The sequence below is a fragment of the Ursus americanus genome, chromosome 7 (assembly GCF_024610735.1).
Source record: "Ursus americanus isolate L20-20 chromosome 7, mUrsAme1.1.p, whole genome shotgun sequence".
In the NCBI taxonomy this organism is placed as follows: Eukaryota; Metazoa; Chordata; class Mammalia; order Carnivora; family Ursidae; genus Ursus; species Ursus americanus.
In genome coordinates, this window is record NC_142133.1 from 64948279 (window position 1) to 64963721 (window position 15443).

The 15443-nt window shown below is 40.2% G+C and overlaps 1 protein-coding gene across 6 annotated transcripts in view; it reads right to left on the reverse strand.

The window, feature by feature from the left end:
• Window positions 1–2707: 2707 nt before the first annotated feature.
• Window positions 2708–15443, reverse strand: part of ZNF512 (zinc finger protein 512) — a 30832-nt gene continuing 18096 nt past the window's right edge. For 3 of the 6 annotated variants that reach the window (XM_045809178.2, XM_087863760.1, XM_045809177.2), the window contains 4 exons: window positions 9957–10058; window positions 8982–9044; window positions 7733–7831; window positions 2708–4723 (listed from right to left, as the gene is read on the reverse strand). In XM_045809178.2, the coding sequence (XP_045665134.1) occupies window positions 4415–4723; window positions 7733–7831; window positions 8982–9044; window positions 9957–10058 (573 nt within the window). In that variant the 3' untranslated portion in view covers window positions 2708–4414. The remainder of the gene's footprint in view (window positions 4724–7732; window positions 7832–8981; window positions 9045–9956; window positions 10059–15443) is intronic. The other 3 variants (XM_087863759.1, XM_045809179.2, XM_045809180.2) reach the window with 3 other exon arrangements.

A 15443-nucleotide genomic window follows, 5' to 3' on the forward strand; every position in this document is an offset into this window, starting at 1 on the left:
TACAGAAAGACTGAACTTGAAAAACATGGTAACCAAGACATATTTGAAGCCCTATTCTCTGTGGATGGAAAAATGCAAAAAAGCATAGGAAAATACATGCTAAGTCTGATAAGGAGTTGGAAAGTAGGAGGGATTTAAATTCTTATTACTCTGCTGTTAATTTCCCTCCTGCCTTCGCTGTCCCAATTATCTAATTGGGGAATGGATAACTTCCGTCCCATACATTTATTTTTAATTCCTATCATCCCACATAATGAATCTGGTGTATTGCTTTATGTCTGTCCCTTTCAGAGTGAGGACTCAAAGGGCTTGAAGACTTTAGAGGGTGAATCATCTGATAAAGGTACTTTGAAATCCATACCTGCAAGTGAGCAGTAGATTGCCCAACGAGTATCTCAACCTACTTTTAGTCTGCTTTGCTACAAAGAAAAATTAAACAGGGTGATGTTATAGAGAGTGCATTTAAATGGAAAAGACCTCCAAGGTAAAATTTAGGTTAAGACCTAAATGATACAATGAAGTCTACCTTGCAAAAGCCAGGGAAGAAGCCATTCCGGGCAATGGGAATAATGAAGGTAAAGGTCCTAAGATGGGAATGAGGCTTAGTAGGTTCCAGGAACTAAAAGGTCAATGTAGCTAAAGTGTAGTTGGGGAATGGTCAGAGAACAGAGGTGGAATAGAGGGAGAAGAAGCTAAATGGGATAGCAGTGGGAGCAGAAGGCCTTATGGGACAAAGAGGAAGCGAGTTTAAGTGCACTGGGAAACCAGCAGGCTTTTAGCAGGTGAATGAGGTCTGATTTACAATTTTAAAAACTCAATACAGCTGTTACGTGGCGTGTATCCAAGCCAGTAAAAATCAGAAGGAAACAATCAGGAAAGGATTATGGTCTAGCCAAGAGGTGATGATGGTTCTGACTGGAGTGGCTGAAATAGAAGTGAATAGAAAGAACAGCAGACTAAAGGGTTATGGGAAAATGAAAGGTTAAGAATGAAACACAAGTAAAATTTCTAAAGTGCTCCCTTTTAAGAAGGAGGTGAGCAGAATAATTTGTAAGAACTGATTTTTAAAAAGAAGTATTTCAGACAAACAATATAGAAGACCAGAACAAACTCACTATCCACCTTAAGAAATAACTTACAAATTCACTTGTAGTCCCTCTGAACCCCAGAAGCACTGTCCTAAATTTGGTGTTTATCATTCCTGCATATGCATAACAATCAAGCATGATTAAATTAAACTATAAATATATACTAAATACAAATACTTGTATGTAATATATAGCATAGAAATATATATTTTTACATATCCATAAACAATACAGAGCATTGTTTTTGCTTCTTTTTAAACCTTAAATGGCACACTTCATGTATACTGTAACTTGCTTTTCCCAGACATTATATTTGGGATGTCTCCATGACACAAGAAGCCCTAGTTAATTTTATAGCTGTATAGTATTCCACTGTAGGACTCTATCACAACTTACTCCCTTCTCCTAATGGATAGTTAGATTAGTATTAGAGTAGGCTAACAAAGAAATCCAAGAATGTATAATGCCTCAAATCACAGGTATTTAGTTCTCTTCAGTAGTCTCAGACAGATGTTCCTGGTTGGCAGTTAGTCCTTCGTGGTGTGATTCAGGGCATCAACTATTTTCCATTTTGTGCTCTGCCACCTCCGTAAGTCACTCTATTATCTGCATCTGGCCCGAGGAAGGAGAAAACAAGCACAGAGCTACACTCACTTGCTTAAAAGTTCTAGCCTGGATGTGACACATATCACTTCCACTCACATTCTACTGCAGAGAAGTTACTTGGCTACCCCTTCACTCTAGGGGCAGGGGTTAGATGGTGGATGTTTAACATAGTCTAACCATTCATCCTATAATCCTGTAACTCTGCAAGGTGAGAGCAGATTTTGGTGGACAGCTAGTAGTCTCTGCTACGTGTTGTAAACCATACCACAATATCATCCTTTGTCTCCTGGTACACCTGGGCAAGAGGATTTTTCTCTGTATGTACCCAGGAGTAAAACTGCTAAGTCTTAGGGCATATTTTCAGCTTGACTAGATACTGCCGAATCATTTCCAAAGTGACTGTACCAATTTACATTCCACACCATGCATGCATGCATTCCACAACCTGCCTTTATTCAATATTGTCAAATTTATATTATTCTAATGAATTTGGTTTAAAAATTTAAAAACTCAGTAGTATGATTATGATACTCTCTACTGAGTCCTCCTGAGACCTGGCCTCAGGAAGGAAAAAAAAAATTCTTAAGATTTTATTTATTACTTGAGAGAGAGAAAGAGAGCCCGAGCAGGGGGAGGGGCAGAGGGACAAGCAGACTCCCCACTGAGCAAGGAGCCAGATGTGGGACTCAATCCCAGGACCCTGAGATCACGACCTGAGCCGAAGTCAGATGCTTAACCGATTGAGACACCCAGGTGCCCCAGAAAGGAAAAATTAATTAAAGTGCCTGCAAGGGCCCTGAATGAGACTGGACAAGTTTCCTATACTAACTCACTTTAATCTGAAACAAGTTACTCATTTTAACCAGAAGATTTCAGGGGCCAAAAAACTACCAAGACCCTGCATTTGGTACTTATTTCAAACCCACTCCCATGTCTAGCCATTTTCTTACCCCCATACACTGTGTCAGCAAGGAGTCAAGCAGCAGATCGGAGTCAATGAACAACTGGAAACATCATTCTAACCGACAGTCATTTATTTCTTTTGTCATTGCCCAGCATTCCCCAAGTCTTACTCACCAGAAATTAATATAGCTTCTTCATTTCTCCTCCCTGACAATCCTCATCTACCGAAAGGGTTTTAAGGGTGCAAATGCCAATGAAAACGTAGAGTGGACACACCACGTCCTTGACTTGTTTCAAAACTGTCTATTCGGGCAATATCCAAATCTCATTTCAATGCTCCCTTGTTGGAAAGTGGTCTTCACAAAAGCCCACATTTTAAAGCTCTGTGGAGCAGCACAGAATACAGAGTTCAAGAGTAGTAACAGCCTCTCAGAATTTGAAAAGGTAGTATTTATCCATATCGGGGTTCAGGGTCCTTGCTTTTTATGTGGCATATGCCATGAAAAATGGCAAGAATATATAAGACCAGTATTTGTGGCAAAGGGGAAGAGAATCTAGAAACACAACAACAGAGCTGCCAGAGAAAGCCAGCCTCGAAGAAAAGTAGCCCACTAGACATTTTTTTATCAGGTAGGCATGAGGTACAGAAAAGGAATTTGTCTTTCCAACACCAGATAAATATCTACATCTGGTGTCAAAGTCTCAAGATATAAAGAGGATAGAACTCCACATATAAAAGAGGACAGAGGACAATATTCTCAGAAAACTCCAAGAGACAAAGAGGTTGGCTAGAGGGAGGAATAAAGACTTAGCACAGTGTAGACTAACAAGTGAGGTCAAGTCCAGGGGAGAAGGAATGTGTACCTTGGCTACCAATCTTAGTGGCATTACCAGGAACACTAGGATTCTGTGTCAAAACATCAAGTGCAATGTGGTATTTCTCAATTCTTAAAACTGGGGGAGAAAACAAGCTTCCGGAGGGCACTGATCATAGCAACTGATGAGGCCTCAAGCCCCAAGAAAGTCGAGGCAGTATTTATTGCTTCTTCTACTTCCTTCTTTCCAATCATTTTCATGTTTGGGACACGTTAATATTTGGGCTGCTTTTCATGCTTGTGGGTCTAGTCAGTCAGTCACTGTTACTTGGGACAAACAAAACATTTCCCAGTAAAACCAGTGTAGAGAGGTTCTGGCTTTTTCATCCTAAATCCATTTTCTTACTTTCAATCCTAAAACCATATTGAGAGAACAAACAGCCTCCATAAAATCTGTTTCCCAAGGAGACAGGATACGCTTAGTACATGAGTGACAACAGTTCTAGCTTCTAGGATTGTTTTATCACAAATACAAAATGATAAGTCAGTATGATTTTAAAAATTAATTTGGAATTGTTTTATAAGCGAGATGATGGAATGACTACTTAATCAGTGGAGAGTCCAAGAACATTCTATAGCCCAGGAAGGACAAGGACAACCAAACGGGTTTCTCAGTTTTGTACAGGGCAAGAGGGGCCCATAGTTGGCCTTTAAAGGGAGCTCTTTGGGCAAGATAAGAGAAAAACAAGAGGACTCCAATGAGGAACAGCAGGAAAACCTACCCAAAAGGGGACTGGGGTGGGATGGGTGGGTCGAAGTGAATAAATAGGGAGAACAGTAAAATTTACACAGGAGGAAGGAGCTGAGAAAGTCACAGCCTGACACAAACAGCTGCAAGAGTACATTTCCCCTCACTCAGCCCCTGTGACTCAGTCCTCCCAGCACAGGTCCCCGTGACAACAGCATCACGTGTGCTCTCCTAGGAGCTTTCACACTGCCTGCCTACTTCCTTCCTCGTTTATGATTCGTCTTTGGGGACTTTACTTTCTGGAACTGTGCTGGCACCGGCTCCTGCTCCGGTTCCTTACAGGAGGTCGACACTAGCAACTCCTCGGTACTCCTCCTCTGATCCTTCCCTACTCTAAGACTCAGCTCTGCCTCCGGAAGCTCGATGCCAGGCTGCTGCAGCCTTCGCAGAGACCTTCTGCTCCTGTGCTGCTGCCTCCGCTTTTCTTCTTCTTGCTGCCGCTGCTTTATCTTCATTAGCTTTTCAAAGCTTTTGGTTGTTGTTGGGTTTACAACGAACCAATCCTACAGAGGCAAAATGGAAAAATCATCCAGTCAATACACAGCAGAGAGCACAAAGAATGGGTGTGGGAAGAAATTCTTTTCTTTTTTGAAAGATTTATGTATTTATTTGAGAGAGAAAGAGAGAGAGAGAAAGAGAGCACAAGGAGGGGCAGGGCAGAGGGCAAGAGAGAATCCCAAGCAGACCCCCTGCCAAGCGTGGAGCCCAACACGGGGCTCAATCCCATGACCCCAAGATCATGACCTGAGCTGAAATCAAGAGTCCGACGCTCAACCGACTGAGGCACCCAGGCGCCCCAGGTGTGGGAAGAATTTCTAAAAGGCATGGTTAGGGCAGAACGCAGGAAGAAGGAACCATAGCTTATAACTCTGTACTTTAAACTGGAGAAATTCAATGCAGAGTAGTCACTACAAGCATTTACTGTTTAAGACATGATTTGGGATACTTCAGTAACAGATCTACGAAGTCTGTTGACTTACCATCATCCCACTCATTGATCTCCTTTATAAAAATCTCATGACCTTTAAAGCATTGGGCCATAGGAGACTTTTATTTCATGACAGTATAGTGGTTAAGGGCATGAACTTTGCAGCCAGACCATCTAGGTGCAAATCCCCACTGTTTCTAGCTCTGTGACCATGGGGAAATTACTTAACCTTTCTGAGACTCAGTTTAAAAAATTAAGAGTTGAAGAACATGGAATCCAATTGTGAAACATTCTTGCGAAAGGAAGGAAGGAAGGAAGGAAGGAGAAACAAAGAGAGAGAGAGAGAAAGAAAGAGAGAGAAAGAAAGAAAGAAAGAAAGAAAGAAAGAAAGAAAGAAAGAAAGAAAGGAAGGAAGGAAGGAAGGAAGGAAGAAAGACAGGAAGGAAAGAAATGAATTTCAATTGAAATCAAGTGATCTGATCAGTCTTCTAGGTTTAACTACCAATTTATAGGAAACACCCTGAGACAGGACCACCATCACAGAAATGCAATCAGCAAAATTCAAAATGTGTGTAAACATATATGACAAATGACTGCTTCTTCAGAGGAAAGGGAAACTTCTAGACATGAAGTGTTCAATGAGATAGTCACTAGCCACATGTGGCTAATAAGCTCTTGAAAAATGGCTAATCCAAATTGAGATATGTTTTTAATATAAAAAATTCACATAAAAAAATACACATTAAATTTCAAAGACAGTATGAAAAAATGTAAACTCATTAATAATTTTGTATTGACTACATGTTCAAAAGATTTTAGGTATACTGGATTAAATAAGATATATTATCAACATTAATTTCACCTGTTTTCTTTATATTTTTAAAATGTGGTTAACTGAAAAATCTTTAATTACATACATGACTCACATAACATTTCTATCGGACAGCACCCTAGATTAAAACATACAGTATACGGACCTTTTTTTTTTCTTGCTCCTGATTTGAACAAGCCAACACTGAAAAAAATTATGAGGCAATCAGGGAAATTTAAATAGTTTAAATAATGACTGGGTATATGACGATATTCAGGAACCATTGCTAATTTTTTAGATGTAATGATGGTTGTGGTTATACATTTTTAAAAGTCTTTATATTTTAGACACACATATCAAAAGAAGCAGTGACAGTTAACATGGTATGTGAAATTTGCTTTAAAATAAGCCTTTAAGGGACAAGAAAAGAGGGTACGATTATAAAGGAAAACAAGACTGGCCATATACTGATGTCTGTTAAGGCTATTCATTATACTATTCTGTCCACTTTCATGTATTTGAAAATGTCTGTTAAAAAAAAAAGTAGTATAAGAAAATGTGAGGCTGAGAGGGAGGAACAGAGTAAAAATGTTTTACGACCACATATAATTCATAAATACAGGCACAAATCATTGAACTAATGCTTGAGGAACAAGCCCCAAATTTTTAAGAAGAAACTGGAGAAATAGGTGAACTACATAAAGGCCAGATTTTGTCAGGAGATTAGTTATCTTTTAAATAATTCCTGAGGTATAAAAAGGTATGCTATTATTATAAAAAAGATACGACTGCCTTCCAGAAGAAATCTCAGATATGGAAAGGGATTCCCAGGCTGAAACCTGTTAAACAACAGGGACCATATCTGATGACACTAAGGACAGCCCACATTGTTAAGAATGGGAGGGCACAGAACAGCTAAAGGCACTTGCTCTCTTTCCTTATCAGGCAACAACAGTTTCTGCAGTAAGATATTCCAAGAGAATGCACACTCTACTCCTTTAGCTTTTGCAATACAGGTATTTAATTATACAGGAAACAATTTCTCTGTTCGCTGGTATTACTAAAAACTTGTCCTATGAGAAAACTCTTGACTTTCCTTAAAGCACTTTCATACAGAATTCTTTAATTCTGAAAATTTACAAACCTTAAGAAAAGTGACAAGAGTTTAATGAACCCTAGATTTACTATGGTCAACTTCTCTTCCCTGTCTTCCTTCTTTTCGTCCTTTTGCTGAACCATCCGCAAGTTATCTGCGGACTTATTTCATCCCTAAAAACTTCGGCACAGATCTGCCTAAGAACAGGGGCATGAACATTGACTCATTACTATTACTTAACAGAGTCAGTATACCAATTTCTCCAGTTGTCTCGCTAATGTCCTTTATAGTTGCTTCTTTGCAGTATTTGAAACATTAAAAACAGGTTGCTCAAAGACATTAGAATAGGAGAAAAGAGAAGGATAGAGATGGCTATACAAGAATTCCAAAGGTGTACACTCAGCCTGGTGCCCAAGTGCCTGATTTAACTGGATTTTTAAAAGAATCAGAAGGGCTCGGGGATGTTCACACTTACAGTGAGCTCAAATGCTTTCACAGAAAAATATAATTATGCATCTAATTTTACAAAGTATTTTAACTCCATCTCTGGTAACCACTTCCAAGTTACTTTCCTTGACAGTCCTAGCCCATAAAAACGCACAAAATCCACCTGTCTTAGGGCATATGTATGCGTTCCAGAGGATTACAAAAACATGGTGGGAAAGTAGGGACCTCACCTCAGCATGGACAGAGTTGATATGATACTTGACACCACTCTCTGACACAAATTCTTTTTGACACAGAAGACACTTGTATTTTCCAGCCACAAAGTTTCCCTGTTTTCAAGAGAGAAAGAAAAGGGAATTATTGGTAAATTCAGGAATACATACCTGGGTCATGTGTGGGGATCGTTAGAGATGAAAAAAGGGGATTTTACTTCAGCAAAGGTAAGAAGGAAGAAAATCCAAAACAGCAATATATTTAGGAAAACCAGATCAGGCAGGCTATCACCCCTATAAATCTATCCTAATATAATTCTATACATAATACCCCCACTCGCTTAACACAACCTGAAGTTCTCCTTATATTATAGAACACGTCACACTGTTCTATCTTCCCTTGTTTCTGTCACTTCACTTCCAGGTTCTCTTGGTTCCTCTTCCCAAATGATCAAACTCCTGAAGTTCACCAGAGGCACCAATGTAGATAATTCTTCCCACTATAATCCGCTGCTCCAAAGAGTGCCTTCGATATCCAAAATTAGAGAAGTATCATCCATAATACCTAGTTGAAGGACTCAGACACTAAGATCATGACGACAAACTCCCTAGCATTCCTGGACAGGTCTGGTTTGGATGCCTACACTCCCATGCTGCCTTGAACTGAGACTTCTCTCCCCTCCTGAAGCTCTGAGTATCCGTGGTGCTCATTTTGTGTGAAAGATATTTCTGAATGGAATTGAAAAGTGGCAGCAGTCCCCATAGCTGTGGGTTGTAGGGCACCTGGGTCAACACAGAAAAGATTCAGTGAGGTGAACAGCTGTCTGCCTGACACCCACGGATAGAGCCTACTTCTCATCCCGAGGCCAGTATAATTCACATGGGATTAGAGGGTCTTCATCAATCCAGATAAGCACATGTAAATTGATTCTAGAAAGTTTAAGGCCCAATAAGACAGGGCAGGCCCAAGGCAGGAGAGGTTCAGGTGAAAGAAGTTAAATCCTTGGTAGAGACTCAGAATTAATAAAATTGTTCTCCAAATTCTTTAATTGATAGGATTTAAGGCTATGTTGGCTTTTTCTGTATCTTGGACATAACCTGGCATCACATCCAGTAACAGACCAAGAATCCTTAGGACATAAAAAACTAAACCAGCCTCTGAAGGTAACAGCAAACAGGACAACTAGCTGTTCACCTAAACTGAATTCTCTTCCATCAGACTGTTTTAGAGGTCATGTTAAGATAAATTGTTCGGAAAGTTACAAACCAAGGTACAAGAGCCCAGGTGAGCTTTAAGGCCTGATACACTACTGTAGACAGCCTCACAACCCTGAAAAAGAGAAGAAGAAATAACATGAAGACTGTACCAAACCGCATCCTTCTCTTAGCCATCTGGCCGTTTACCAGCCCTACAGTTGAAGGAAGCAGCCCAATAAACCGCATTGCACACCAAACAGCAAAAGATTTCACACACAAGCCATAAAAGCAAAAAAAGAAAACCAAGGAAAGGTTTAAAAAAAAAAAAAAAAAGGTGAACAAGCTGTTTAGAAAAGCTTAAGATATTCTCTTCCCTGGTACTTTTTCTCTGGCACTTAGAGAAACAGCAAATTGCAGAGTTAGATTTTTTTTTTTTAATCTGCCTTTTCCAGTACAAATGTGTCTCCTATTTCTTATGTATCATCTGCTCCTTCCCCAAGTACTGCATATACAGCTGTGGTAGATTAAAGATGGCTTCCCGGTGAGAAGTGGAGTCCACTTACCCTCCCTTTGAAACTGAGTGAACCCTGTGATTCCTTTGACCAATAGAATGCCATGGAAATGATGCTGAACAAATTCTGAAGCTAGGCCTTAAGAGATCTGCAGCTTACATCTTCATGTTCTTGGGACACTCAGAAGTCGGTTGCCATGGACCCTGCTGGTAACTCACTACACCCTGATGGAGAGAGGCCGTGTGGACGGCTGAGCTCCCAGCTGAATCAGCTGCACAGAAGCCAGGCTGGACATTCAGGTCCCATCTGAGCCTGCAGCTAAATAAAACCCACGAGTGATCCTAGCTGAGGCCACGTACAACAGGAGAATGTTCTCTGACCCCTGGCAGAATTACTGATTTACAGAATTCTGAACAAATAAAATCATTGATGTTTTAAGCCACTGAGGTTCAGGTACTTTGTCATGACGGAATAAGTAACTGAAACAGCAGTTTGATAAACATTTACTGAATAAATGAATGAGAAAGAACCACCTGGTTAGGGCACTGAATGCGATGATATTTCTTGATATCTGACTTCCATTTGTGTAGGACTTCCTGGCTGAAGGTAGGTAGCCCAGGGCGAGTATATTTTAACTACAAGACAAGAAACACTTTATTGGAGGAATCCAACTTCCAACCAAAATTCCCCAAAAGTTTCACACCCAACTATTCAGGTTAGGTAATTCTGGAGTTCGACAAGCATACTTGGCAAAAATTGTAGTATGTAAGACCTTTAAATACAAATTTACCTGAAACTGGTAAGTGTAATTGTCTATTGTTTAATCTTAGGATCGTTTGATTTTTAACAGAGGGCAGGAGACTTTCAGATATAGCACTTCATTTATAGTTTGAAAAAGCTAGTGACAGAGCATGTATACAGTTAAGACATTTTTTCCAAAAAAGACAGGGCTACGAATATGTACTATATATAAAATATACTTAATATACATATACTTACAGGGTACACATATACACACACATATATAATACATTCAACAGAAACATATGTAGATGGGGAAAAGACTAGAAGGCTATAAGTGAATATGTTAACAGCAGTCATTTCTGGGTGGTGGAATTTGGAGTAGTTTTAATGTTTTTCCCTGCTCCTCTGCATTTCTCCTTTTTCTTCAAAGGTGTCATGTTAATTTTTGTTTTGTTTTTACGATTTTACTTATTCATTTGAGAGGGAGACAGAGAGAGCGACAGAGAAAGCAAGAGAGAGCACAAGCAGGGGGAGAGACAGAGGGAGAGGGAGAAGCAGGCTCCCTGGGATCACGACGTTAGCAGAAGGCAGATGCTTAACGACTGAGCCACCCAGGTGCCCCGGCCCCAATTTTTGGTATTTTAAAAATTCAAACAAAAACACTGAGGTTCAACCTGAAACAAAGATGTGAGAGAACTCTGGGGATGGAACACATGATCTTTCCTTCTACCGCCCAAGCAGAATTAACTATCCCTCACACTTGCCTTCATGTGCTTTGACACTAGTCTCTTCTTACAACCGCAACCGTAGTTTCCAGAAAAGAGACAGCTAGTACCTGGAGAGACAGTTCTTACAAAGTCCACCACCGGTAAAACCTATATTTCCAGTGAGTAAACAATCCTCCTGCTTGAAAAATGTAAGTATCTGAAACAGATACTGAGACAGAAAAACAGAACCAAAACCCATAGAGGTAAGGGGAAGTAAGGAAGGCACTCCAAAGAAATTCTGGCAAATCTATAAAAGGAACCAGAGCACAGAGCTGGCTTTATTTATAAGCACCTCCTCTCCTCCGCAGCTCGTGTATATGGGTCCATTTAAAATCCTTTTATAGTGAGAGCACAATATTACACAAACTATTCATCTGATAAACTATCATATTTATGCAGCTATAAAAAAAGAAGTGAAAATAATCTCAATGAACACATATGGAATGATTTGCAGGATATACTTTTAAATGAAATAAAGCAAATGACAAAAAATTACCTATGTAAAAAAGAAAAGAATATAAGAAAATATGCATTATCTGGTCATCCTTCCCATAAAACTATAGGAAGGATAAACCAGAAACTGAGTGTGGTTATCTTTGCAGGGAGCAGGGTGGGAATAGGATGGAAATAAAAGGGTACTAGGAACAGGACAGCTGAGAAGAGGGCAGTAGCCCTTCTCTAAGAAGACCTTTTATACAGGTCTGACTTTTAGAACTATGGTAATGTTTTACATACCCCAAAGATAAAGGACTAGTTTCAATGAAATAGGATGTAGGGGGAACCTAAAATGTATTAAGAGTAACATATGAACCTAATGATTACAAATGAGAAACCTAACGAAGGGGGGATAATATAAGTAACTGTAAAATAGTACTTTGATTATATAGTATAAAGCCAAAGATGAAAAGAACTATAACAAATGCTGTTCTCCAGGTAGTAAATCTGTTTTTACAGGGGTAGGGGTTAACAACTGTCCAACTATGCTATACTAGGACTAAGCAAATAAATATATTGTACACAATGAGAATCAGGTCCCTCACTGTTGGAGAAAGGAGTTACGAATATGCACATAGGAAGGCAAGAATGAAACTTGTAGTGTTGGATTGGAATTGAGGGTATCATGGCCTTAAAAATGTATACAGATAGACAGAGAAATGAACACAAGCGAGAGGGAGCCTGGGTGGCGCAGTCAGTTACACGTCCAACTCTTTTTTTTTTTTTTAAGATTTTATTTATTCATTTGACAGAGAGAGAGACAGCAAGAAAGCGAACACAAGCAGGGGGAGTGGGAGAGGGAGAAGCAGGCTTCCTGCTGAGCAGGGAGCCCAATGTGCGGCTCGATCCCAGCACGCTGGGATCATGTCCTAAGCCAAAGGCTGACACTTAACGACTGAGCCACCCAGGCTCCCCTAAACATCTGACTCTTTTCAGCTCAGGTCATGATCTCAGGGTCCTGGGATCAAAGCCCACGTTGGGCTCTCCACTCAGCACAGTCTGCTTGTCCCTCTCCCTCTGCTCCTCCCCTCACCCCCCCTCCACAAGCTCACTTTCTCTCTCGAATGGATAAATGAAATCTTTAAAAAAAAAAAAAAAGAAATGAACACAGAGTATCTGTATGCACCCATGAATATACATATGTGTATATATCTGTATGCACCCATGAATATACATATATATATGTATATGCATATACATATGCACCCATGGATGTGTGTGTATATACACACACACACACATACATATACGTATATATGTACACATATACATATACATACATATATCCTAGCTCTATCCACCAAGAGGGTCCAGAAGCAATGACACCCCAGCAGGAATGAGTACACTGGGCATTCAAATCTTGGTTTTTAAATATATTCTCCAATAAAAGAAATCAGGATTCCTTGGAGAAATGGTTGATTCCAGGACTAGGGCAGGGAATATATGAGATGACCCTATAGCACCTCATGGTGTCAAAAAGTAAAAAAGTACTCAAAAAAAAAGACAGAGGCATGTCAAAAAGACACGGGTCCACTTGGAAGAGCTCTGGATGGCCAACTCTGGGACAATTTGAGCCGTAAAATGAACAACAATTATAGCATTGTACTATAATGCTACAATAAAATATCCATGAGTCCATACTGATATAAACAGATTAACAGAAGAAAAGGACGTATCTTTCTCACAGAAGAATTGCAATTAATAACTGTGGAAGAAATAACGGAAACACGAACCATCATTAGGCAAACGACCATAATCATAATTGTCGCAGTGATGGATGCTACGTTAAGTGGGCAGAAGTATGATGAGATAAAGATAGTTGCACAGCGTCAATTCCCCCACAAGATATTCACTAATTACAAGGGGGAAAACCGTAATTTTGCCTTGGAGAAAACTGGACAACACACCCTCATCAAGAGATCAAAGTTGTCATCAGTAAAAAGACACATCAATATCATGTACTTCCTGATATGGTGCACCGAGAAGGGCCAGCACTGCGTCAGTGGTATTCGTGACAAAAACATAGAACGCTTAATTGAATCTCGAGAAAAGACTAGACAAATCCTTACTAGGGATATTCTACAAAATTACCAGCCCATCCTCTTCAAAAGTGTCAAGAGCACAAAGGACAAAAAAAAAAGGGGGGGGGGCGCCTGGGTGGCTCAGTCGTTAAGCGTCTGCCTTCGGCTCAGGGCATGATCCCGGCGTTATGGGATTGAGCCCCGCATCAGGCTTCTCCACTGGGAGCCTGCGTCTTCCTCTCCCACTCCCCCTGCTTGTGTTCCCTCTCTGGCTGCCTATCTCTCGCTCTCTGTCAAATAAATAAATAAAATCTTTAAAAAAAAAAAAAAAAAAGCCAGGAGAATTTTAACAGCTGAGAGGAGACTAAGGAGACACAGTAAAGAGAATTAGATGTGAGATCCTGATGGTGTCTTATGATGGAATACTATGTTATTGGTTATGTAAGATATTGGCATCAGAGGAAGCCAGGTAAAGAGTATTTGGGAACTCTGTACTAATTTTGCAATGGCTCTGCAGTCTAAAATTATTTCCAAATAAAAAGGTTTTTCAAAAAAGAATATACATTTGTGAAATAATAAAAAATATATATTGGTCTCTGCCCTCAGTTCCCGTTAGTACTTAGTCTTTGACCTTGGTTCCTGAAAGAGAGCTTCTAAAAATCCTAAGTTCCTGAGTAATACCAGTATTTGACACAGAGCTCATAATTCATTGGAACTTCCTGGGTGAGAGGTATATCTTTTGTTCAAATGAGGCAATTCTTGGTGGGCTCTTGGGTCGGGGCTAGGCACCAAAAGACCAAGCTGTGATTTGAAGCTTGGAACTTTCAGATCCATTCCCCATTCTCTGGAGAGGAAAAGGAGCTAGAAACGGAGTTAATCTATCATCCCTATGTGATGAAGCCTCCCTAAAAATCCCAAAATTATGGGGTTCAGAGAGCTTCTGGATTGATAAGCCTATATATGTGCCAAGGGGGTGATGTACCCCCAACTCAGCAGGGACAGGAGCTCCGATGCTTGGGACTCTTCCAGACCTCACTCTGTGTATTTCTTCATCTGATTGTTCATCTGTAGGTTTTATTAAATCCTTTATAACAAACCAGTAAACATGCTTTCCTGAGTTCTGTGAGCCATTCTAGCAAATTATCGAAACCAAGGACGGGGTTATGGGAACCCCGATTTAGAGCCAAATCAGTCAGAAGTACAGGTGACAACCTGAGACTTGTAACTGGCATCTGAAATCGGAGCAGTCCTGTGGGACTGAGCCCTTAACTTACAGGATCTGACACCAACTCCACGTAGATAGTGTCAGAACTGAATTATTTGTAGGACACCCAGGTAGTGTTAGAAAATTGGTCTGTGTGGGGAAAAACTCACATACCTGGTGTCAGACGTTTGTTAAGTGTGTAGTAGTGTGAGAGGAAAGGAAAACACAGGAGTTTTTCCTAGACAATATTGTTTGTATTTGCATCAATAAACACTGGAAGGGGGTGCCTGGGTGGCTCAGTCGGTTAAGCATCTGCCTTCAGCTCAGGTCATGATTCCAGGGTCCTGGGATAGAGCTCCACATTGGGCTCCCTGCTGAGAAGCCTGTTTCTCCCTCTCCTTCTGCAGCTCTCTCTGCTGTCCCCTGCTTATGCACTCACTCTCTCGGTCTCTCTCTCTCTGTCAAATAAATAAATAAAATCTTAAAAAAAAAAAAAAAAAGAAAAGAAAAGAAAAAGAAACACCGGAAGGACACACAAGAAACCAGTAAGAATGGTTAACCACAGAGACAGGATAAAACAAGGATAGGAAGAGAGTGAGACATCTCAATGTTTATCAGCATTTTGACTTTTGAATGACAAGAATGTATAATCTACTCAAATTAAATTTTTATTTTAAGGAGGGGCACAAGGAGAGGGAGAGACTCTTAAGCAGGCTCCATGCCCAGTAAGGACACAAAGCAGGGCTCGATCTCACAACCCTGAGATCATGATCTGAGCTAAAATCAAGA